We start from the raw sequence: 9343 nt of genomic DNA, 5'->3' as shown, positions 1-9343 counted from the left end.
AAATGATTTTTTTAAAGTTGTTCCAATTTGTTAGTTTTGTGCTTTATTGTGTTTTGTTGTTTTTATTTCTCCCTACTTCAGATCAGCTTCATTGTGCCCCCTCAACCAAACCACCCCCATCCCGCAACACCCCACCCTCCCCACCCAGGTTCAGGACACCCATTCTTAGAATTCTGGCTCACAGTTCTGTAGGAATCATCCTTGGAAATTCTAATAAGGAGAACTTCCTCCATCAGGATAGTAATTGATACTAACAGCAATTCATATTAAGGCAGGGTTTCCTTCACTGTCAACATGAAACTCCTTCTACTTTCAGAGCTATTTGTATAAACAAGGTTTCTCTGAGTCTGTTTTCATGAGAATAAAATTTAGAATAACTGAATCTTGGACACAACAATTTAATGGATGGTTATTGTCGAGTGAGCAAAGAGGAAATCTGACTACAGCACTAATGTCAACTACCAGGGCCAGCTTTGTGGACAAACATCCATGCAATTCATTGCATGAGCTCTGCTTTTAGCAGTTTCCTGTACTTCCTTTAATGCTCTTTACCATCATTATGCAATACTAATCATTTTAGGTCTGAACTTTTGTTTTCTAGTGACATCTGTGAAACATGCTCATGTCTGCTTCCATTCCTTATCCCTCCCCATGCTCTCAGTACAGAAATTGGGTAGACTTAAAATACATCAGGGTTCAAGGAAACCCACAGAAAACAAGAAGAGGAAGAATGGAGAGGAACAGTATGAGAAAAGAGTATAAAATATAAGCAAGCAGATTAGATGTTTGCTTCTGTCTTTTTCCCCCCACTTATTTTTAGAAGTCACTGAGGATTTCTTCTCTCCTTCTCCCTCCTTTTTAAACACTCCTACTACTCTCTTTCCCTCTATTAAAATGCAAACCACAAATCAAATCCCTTGAGGAAATCCCCCTGGGTTTTCATACCAGAAAGTCGGAGAGAGAGTCATCAATAAATAAATACCCTCCCCTATGAAGTCTCTAACAGAGGAGACTGGAACCCACAAAGACACACATGCTTACTATCGCATAAAACCAAGCATCAGACATTTCACCCACATCAGACATTCCACCCAAATCACACATTCAAAGCTAACACCATCTTCCTCCTGCATGTCCTGCCCACACAAACCTGCACAGAAAGGTACTTTTCACCTACCTAAACACGTTTTAATTCAGAAACATTTACATAAGCCACCACTGCAGTGCACTCTGCCCACACAGCCTTGTGCCCATATATTACATAGCCTCAGAGCCATACACTACACAGCCTCACACACTGCAGATCGCGATCGCTCAACCTGCAAACACATGCCTGCCATCCGGGTAAGTCCTTGTAATCAAATCTCCTCATAACTATGTGTAATAAAATAGCCTCAAAGCTGTATCATCAAGACCTAGGTCCACAGGGGTGCCTCGTTCACATGATGACCATGACCGTGACCCAGAGATAAGAAATGTTAGGGGGGTCCCCATTGCAGATAAGATCAACACTCCATCTTAATGATCCTTTCCCATTGTTTTCCTGGAAACCAACCCACTTTTTACTTAAAAGCATTCATTGAAATAAAGAAACAGACTAATAAGTGAGGAGACTAGATAATTGTAGTGACTTCAGCTCCTCTTTGCTGCCATACAAATATTTTCTCTAGTATCAGAGGCCAGTGTTCAGACTGAGCCCCAGCGTGTCTAGTGCCATCAGCACAAGTCTCTGCACACATGGGTGGGATGCCTTGCTTCACACTGACTCTGAAGTTTAGAAGAGAGTCAAGTGATGGCAGTGTTGGAGTCTGATGGTAGAAAGAATACCGGGCTTGAGCGACATGGAAATTTAAAACTGACCACATCAAAATAGAAGGTCTGGGAGGAGGAATTAACCATCTACTTTCAGATAACGAGTGTGGAAGCATGGGGAAGAACTTCAATTGAATATCCAAACTGTGGATCCCATACACTTATCGTTGCCTAAACACAAAACATTTTGAGGTAAGTAACCTGGTGTGTTACTATTGTTTCTAAAAGGTCCATCCAAAAGTGAGACAGTCGTGAAAAGTGAAAGGATTTGTTCAAGGTCACACAACAATCTCCTGACAGATCACAGCTAAAACTGAGATTTCCTGGCTCCATACCCAGGATTCATTTATACACTTGGTATTAACACTCTTGCTAGTTGGAAATGAGTCTGTTTCAACTCAGGAAAACTCGAGTTGCAGGATGGAACTGCTTCAAAGTTGTGACCTTTCAGAAGCAGAGGGTCAGGCCTTCCTCCTGAAGCACTTCTGAGTGTGTTCAACCTGCTAGTCTTCCAGCACTTCACCCAGGGACGCCAGTGTTACTTAGAGTGTGTAATAATATGCATTCCCTCAACAAAGCATGCTCGCTGTTAAGAATTTCATTTTTTGTTAGCAAGTCCCAAAATATCAAGATCAGTTTGAATCATCATTTGGCACACTGGATGTCACACCCGCCATTACAGTGGTGCATTAGCAAGGTTGTGGGGGCTTTTGTTGTCACTGAAACTACTGCCTCTTGTATTGTTTTATTGTTTCCTTGTTAGTGTGCATAAATATTCACTAATGGGATATGTGAAGTGTCCAAGATGTTTCTAGCACTTCCGGTACGGTGTAAGAAGAAACTAGTTGATGTAAAAGAGGGATTCAAAAAGTTTGTGGAAAGATAAACAAGCAATGGGATATTCCATGAACTTTTCCCACATATAAGTGGTCATTTGAGACACAAGAAGATAAAAGAGAGTTAAGGCATCATTTAAGCATTAAATCAGAATGACAATAGTATGTTGTTATAACTGTCCAACTGATTTTAACGACCACTGATCACAATATCTAGGTACCCTTGTGGACAGTGTGGAAATCACAGTTACATGAAGACATTCCCAGTTAAAAGGGATCTTAGGAATGTAGAGGGGGGCAGGAGAGTAAATCGAAAAGAGCAGCTTTGCAAAGTAAGACTTTGGGAAGCAGTTCAGCTTTCCAGGGAACTTAAATAATGGAATGAAAGTAGAATTAGGAAAACAGAATTAAGAAAAGTGGCATGAACTGAAGAACAAGGAAAGGAAATGGTTGTAGATGTGTGGGGACCAGAAGCTGGTAAATCATGTGTACCTTATTGCTGGGGGGAATTGTGGAATGGTCAGAGCCAGGAAATACTTTACATGCTTAGCTTGATGTTTGGGGACCCAGAATTTAAAACATGACTGGGTAAGAAAGGGCAGGTGGAAAATAATTACATAGAATAGTCTTTTGGGATTATTGAAAAATTAACACTTTTCCTGATAGTCTGAGAAGATTGCTTGCAGGGAAATCATCATTTGATGCCCGCACTTGCTGTTGCAGGGCAGGCTCACCCCCACGGCTTGGACAGACCCTCCTTTCGTCACCAAGGATGGCAGCTTCCAACATCAGTGGTAACAGTCTCCCAGGCACTTTCTTCCTGACAGGGATCCCAGGACTGGAGGCCAGTCATACCTGGATAGCCATTCCCTTTTGTGCCATGTACCTGGTGGCACTGGCTGGAAATGCTCTCCTTATTCTTGTCATTGGGATGGACAAGGCTCTTCATGAACCCATGTACCTTTTCCTTTGTCTTCTCTCACTCACGGACCTGGCCCTCAGTTCAACCACCACGCCCAAGACACTAACCATTTTGTGGCTCCAGGATGGTGAGATTTCCTTTGCTGCCTGCTTAGCCCAGATGTTTTGTGTCCACGCCATCTATGCGCTGGAGTCCTCAGTTCTTCTTGCCATGGCCTTTGATCGATATGTGGCTATCTGCCAGCCTCTGAGGTACAGCACCATTCTCAACCACAGTGTCATAGGCAGAATCACATGTGCTGGGATTTTCCGTAGTATAACCATTGTTTCCCCCTTCATCTTCTTGCTAAAGCGACTGCCCTACTGTGGGCATCGGGTCATGGCACATACATACTGTGAGCACATGGGTATTGCTCGCTTGGCCTGTGCCAACATCACTGTCAATGTTATTTATGGGCTGACTGTAGCCCTATTGGCCATGGGATTGGATTCCATCCTCATTGCCATCTCCTATGTCTTTATCCTCCAAGCAGTCTTCCGTCTGCCATCTCGTGAAGCCCGGCACAAAGCTCTGAGTACCTGTGGCTCCCACCTTGCAGTTATCCTAGTTTTCTACATCCCTGCCTTCTTCTCCTTCCTTACTCACCGCTTTGGCCACAACCGTGTCCCCAAGAGTGTGCACATATTTCTGGCCAATCTCTATGTGCTGGTGCCTCCTGTGCTCAACCCAATCATCTATGGGGCCAGAACCAAGGAGATTAAAAGTCGACTTCTCAGACTGCTTCAACTGAAGAAGGACTCAGTATGAGTTCTGAGCGCAGATTGAACACAAGAAAGACCATCGGATGGGCAGGACCATTGTCCAGATGCACTTATATGAACGAAAATGTGCGGCGGACATGAAAGCATGTAGAGAGCTTAGGAAGAACCAGAACAAACCACGGGAATTGGAAACACTGATGGTCACAGTGAATGTTCATGATCCTGTCTCCTTGAGCAACTCTGAAATTGCCAGGAAATAACTCACATTTTTTTTATTGTCTCAGAAAAGCTCTGATTTACCAAAGAGGAAGGCTGTCATTGGTCTGAAATAGACACTGTGATGCATGGAGTTCAAGTTCGGAAGGAAAAAAAAAAAGCTCATGGAGTGAATTTGTCTGACCCTCATCATTTTGAGTACCGATATAAGCAAAGCATCTAAAATCTATTGCCTGATTTTGAGCCCTGACTGGTCCACCTACTCATTCTGTGACCTTAACAAATCTTAATTAGCAAGAGTTTCTGTGCAGCAGTTTAACTACCTGTATCATGAGGATAACAGTAATATCAACTCTTTAGGTTATGATGAGTTAAATAAATGAATAAATATAGAAAATTTGGGCTAATAACGGGCCTGTTTTAGTTCAACATGTATTTGTAAAATGAGCCACTTAACTTCTCCAAGCTTTTTTAGTCCAGTTACTGTATTTACTAATAGTTCTCTATATATTTCTATGGAGGCCTGCTGGTATAGTGGTTACATGTCGGGCTGGTAACACCGAGGTAAGAAGCTTGGAACCACCAGCTGCTCCACAAGAGAAAGATGGGGCTTTCTGACCCTGTAAACAGTTACAGTCTCAGAAACTCACAGGGGCAGTTCTACCCTGTCCTATAGGGCCACTATCAGTCTGAGTCAACTCTATGGCAGTGAGACTTTAATATATTGGTACATATATATTGTGGTAACTATATTATAAATGACTTTATAATAGCAAGACAGTTCTTGGGATATAATAGTGCTAAACAACAATATTTCATATCTCATTATTCCTCTAATCCTCTGATATTGAGGTCCTTTCTGTTTAACCATAAAGGTATTTATTATTGAGGATGAAGGAAATCCTGCTACAAGTCACAATGCGGTTCTTCAGGCTGTAATAATATTAATCCTTCTATCTAATAATAGTCTACAGACTGTCCTCACAACTACTCAAAAAGCTGTTGGTATGTGCTGTGGAGTTGAGTTCAGATCAAAGCCACCCTGTGATAACAGAATGAAACACCATTCAGTCTTGTGCCATCCTCTCAATTTTAGCTGATTTGAAGTTATTGTTGCAGAATATCTTGTCAAGGTACTGGTGCCTCATGATAAAATGTCCAAAGTACATGAGATAAAGCTTGAACACCCTAGCTTGCAAGAAACCTTAGGACCATACTTTGTCTAAGAAAGATTTCTTCAGTCTTCTGGCAGTCCATATTCAATATTTATTGCCAGCCCCATATTTCTAATGAGGTCTTCTGTGGTGGTTGGATTATATGCCACTTCATTATACCTATGTGGAGGTGGGGTGAGGCCCACCTGTCAATCAGGTGGTATACTGATTATGTCTCCATGGGGGTGTGGCCTTTAATAAAAGAGACAGTGAGACCTTGTCTCTGACCCTTCTCCTTTCTCCTTGCTTGGATTCTCTATTTGCCTCCATGGGTGGCCCCATGTGGGCTGAGACCCCGGGAGTTGTTAGAGTCCTGCCACCCTACCTTGGATCCACATGTCTCTTCACCCACCACCCTGTGATCTCCCTCCTTTCTGCTTCACCTTTCTGTTTCATCAGCCTGTAGCTAAGTGAGTCTGACAAGGGCTCTGGCTAGCCTCAGACCCATATAGACTGGGCTTGGATGACTTTGGGATATAAAAGTATTTCTAATATAAACTTATTTCTTATCCATTGATGAGTGTCACTGTATTTGTTTCAACAGATAACTCAACCTAAGACATCATTTTAATTCATTATCCAGTGTGTGAGACTGGGTTGACTAGAGAAAACAATTCGTTGACACTCATCATGTATAAGAGAGAGTTTTATATCAAAAAGCAGTTGTATATTGAGAAAACATCCCAGCCCAGTCCGGATCATGTCCACTATTAGCCCATATGCCTGTTACTAGTCCATAAATTCCTCTTTAGACTCATGCAGCACATACAATGATGCTGAATGCAGGAAGATCACAGGCCAGTAGGTGGAAAGGCTTGTGGATCCAATGGCAGTGGAAGCATCTCCAGGGCACTGGCTGCCATCAGCGTGACTCCATGTGGTTTGTCACCTGGAATGTGAAGCAGAGAGAGAGAGCATGGCCCACCTCTTCTGATGGCAGAATCCAGAGAGAGGAAATTTCAGAATCTTCATGAGAAGACCATGCCCACAGGGAGGCATCATCAGGCTGTGAACTGATTGACAGGCTAGATGCTACCCCTTCATTCTTTTATCAAGTTAACATGAAATTGTGTTACTACCACATCCAGCTTTCACATGCATATGAAGTGATTGAAAATATTGGGCTTTGAATGAGGAAATCCTTAGTCCCCAAAGTGCTATCTCTGTCTTTTAACACTTTACAGTATCCTTTTTTCAGCAGCTATAAAATATATTTTAATGAGCAGCCTGTGATTGAAAGATTAAGTGTCCTAAGATTAATACATTTTTATGGCTGTCTCAAGATTTTTCTTGTAATTTATGATTGAAAGAACATGAAATCTGTATTTGGATAAATTTGGAGTTAAATCTTGGATTCTTTATACTTCATGCATTAGAGCAGTGGTTCTCAACCTCCCTAATACCGCAACACTTTAATACAGTTCATGTTGTGGTGACTCCTCAACCATAAAATTATTTTTGCTGCTACTTCATAACTGTAATTTTACTATTGTTATGAATCGAGCAACCCTTATGAAAGGGTTGTTCGACCCCCAAAGGGGTCGCAACCCAAAGATTCAGAGTCGCTGCATTAGGGCATTTATGCAAACTCTCCTTGTCTCAGTGATGTGTTTATTACAGAGTCTGACACAAAGTACTCAACAAGAATGTTTAGTAGTTGGTAATATTTTAGCTTGTCTTGTGTTAGTTGTCATTGATTTGGCTCCCACCCATGGCAAACTTACCTATAACAGAGCAAAACACTGTTCAGTCCAGTGACATACCAGGTAAGCCTTCGGTATTTTAGTCAATTATCCTTCAAGTGACCAAACGCATAATATTTTTGTAATATTTACATGTGATTTTTGTGTTAGTCTGCAATTACTAGAGAAACAAATCCAGAGACACTTGTGTGTATGAGAGAGTTTTATATCAAAGAGTAACTGTATAATAAGAAAACATCCCACCCCAGTCCAGATCAAATCCGTAACTCTGATATTCGCCCATATGTCCAATACTAGTCTATAAATTCCCCTTCAGACTCACAGAACACATGCAATGATGCTGAATGAAGGATTATCACAGGCTTGTGGGTGAAAAGCCTTGTGGATCTAATAGTGGTGGGAGCATCTCCAGGGCTCTGGCTGCCATCAGCATGGCTCCATGTGGCTTGTCAACATTGAAAGGTGAAGCAGAGTGTGTGTGTGAGTGTGTGTGTGTGTGTGTGTGTGTGTGTGTGTGTGTCCCGCCTCCAGAGAGAAAGACAGGAGTTCCCTGAATCCTCAGGAGAAGGCCATGCCCATACAGAGGCATCATTGGTTATGACCTGATTGACAGGGTAGACTCCACCCCTTTGCTCAAGTTGACTGGGGATTACGTAACTGGCACAATTGTAAATAATTTACAAAGTTTGTTTTGTTATTGTCTTTCTAAGACTTTATTACAGAAGGCACATGTCTATGTCTTACCCATAGTTATACTATTGTTGGCATTCAATAAATATTATCAGTCAAATATGGACGATCCTGGTTTGTAGTATGAAGTGAAATATCTTCTCTTAAACTAATGAATAAATGATACCTTCATAGTGTTGTTGAGGGAATTAATGTGTTCAACTCAACAACAAAATTAGAGGAACGGGTGTCATAATATCCATGATTGACACAAGAGTAGTTTCATTTTTGGCCATTCGGCAGATCCAAATAGAGCTGAATATTGAATGCCACATGTAGGAAACTCTCCTGGGCCAGAGACAGTTAAGTCTATGTCTTCAGAAGAGCTCAGAGAACGTCCAATGGGTACAACAGAGGAATTAGAAGACAAAGAAGAAAAGGGCAAACAAGCTAAAAGACATCAACAAAGAGGATTACTAAGAGAATATAGGAAGACAGGTTAAATAATGTGATAGGTTTTGTGTACACTTGACTGGGAAGATTTTCTAAGTGATTTGTCACTTAAGGCCTAGCATTCCCCCATGATATAACCACGCACAAGGTCACCGGCTGCATAATAGGATCTACTGTTAACAGCCAAGCAGTCATAAGATTAGAATCTTCTTACACACACCAAAGTGGGACCTTCTGTAAACATGATGACTTAGGCAGACTATATAATCTCTCTTCAACCAAGATGGGATAGAACAGATCGAGAGGGAAAACCTGGAGTCCTGAATCAATGAAGGAGGAAAAGAAAATCTAATTGAAATGAACACCAATAGTACGGTGGGGGGGGGGTGCTATTATAGGTAGGACTGAAGCATCCCCATTTTACCCTAATCTGATATCCAGAGAAGTTTGGGGCCCACATTCTTGTGGCTGGCAGCAGCTGCAAGACCCTTCTTGGTATGGGTGGAGACTACCAATACCCTGGACCCAAATGAGCCAACCTGGAATTTCAAACGTGATGTAGAAACCAGGATGTACAAATCGATCCAGAGTTCTGCTGCTATGTGTCCAAAAAGCTGAATCTTGCTACATTTTAAAGCAATGGAGTAGCCAATGTTTAAGGTCGTGTGTTATTTAGCTCTGGGCCCAAACAAACCACCTTAAAGCCACTTTTAAAACTAGCAGAGCAGGTAGGGAACACACCTTGGTGGTCTCTGCA

At 41.8% G+C, this 9343-nt stretch overlaps 1 protein-coding gene across 2 annotated transcripts; it reads left to right on the top strand.

Moving 5' to 3' along the window:
* The first annotated feature begins 616 nt into the window (after positions 1-616).
* LOC101643582 (olfactory receptor 52D1) lies at positions 617-4377 on the top strand. Of its 2 annotated transcripts, XM_030885724.1 has the most exons (2): positions 617-660; positions 3450-4377. In XM_030885724.1, the coding sequence occupies exons 1-2, from the start codon at positions 617-619 to the stop codon at positions 4375-4377; spliced, it is 972 nt and encodes a 323-aa protein (XP_030741584.1). The 2 variants fall into 2 exon arrangements, with proteins under 2 accessions (XP_030741584.1, XP_004717096.1); XM_004717039.1 differs by lacking the exon at positions 617-660 and having other exon boundaries at positions 3421-4377.
* The last annotated feature ends 4966 nt before the right edge of the window (positions 4378-9343 follow it).

The sequence above is a fragment of the Echinops telfairi genome, unplaced genomic scaffold, assembly GCF_000313985.2.
Source record: "Echinops telfairi isolate 266 unplaced genomic scaffold, ASM31398v2 ScPeMD7_41;HRSCAF=154, whole genome shotgun sequence".
NCBI classification, from domain to species: domain Eukaryota; kingdom Metazoa; phylum Chordata; class Mammalia; order Afrosoricida; family Tenrecidae; genus Echinops; species Echinops telfairi.
Note: the sequence above shows the minus strand (reverse complement) of the source record. Positions and strands in the feature narration are given on the sequence as shown.

Excerpts from the sequence above, each read along its gene's own strand:
- LOC101643582 (XM_030885724.1), top strand. The coding sequence starts at position 617 with ATGCTCATGTCTGCTTCCATTCCTTATCCCTCCCCATGCTCTCA. Across the intron at positions 661-3,449 it reads TATCCCTCCCCATGCTCTCA|TCTCCCAGGCACTTTCTTCC; the intron begins GTACAGAAATTG and ends CAGTGGTAACAG.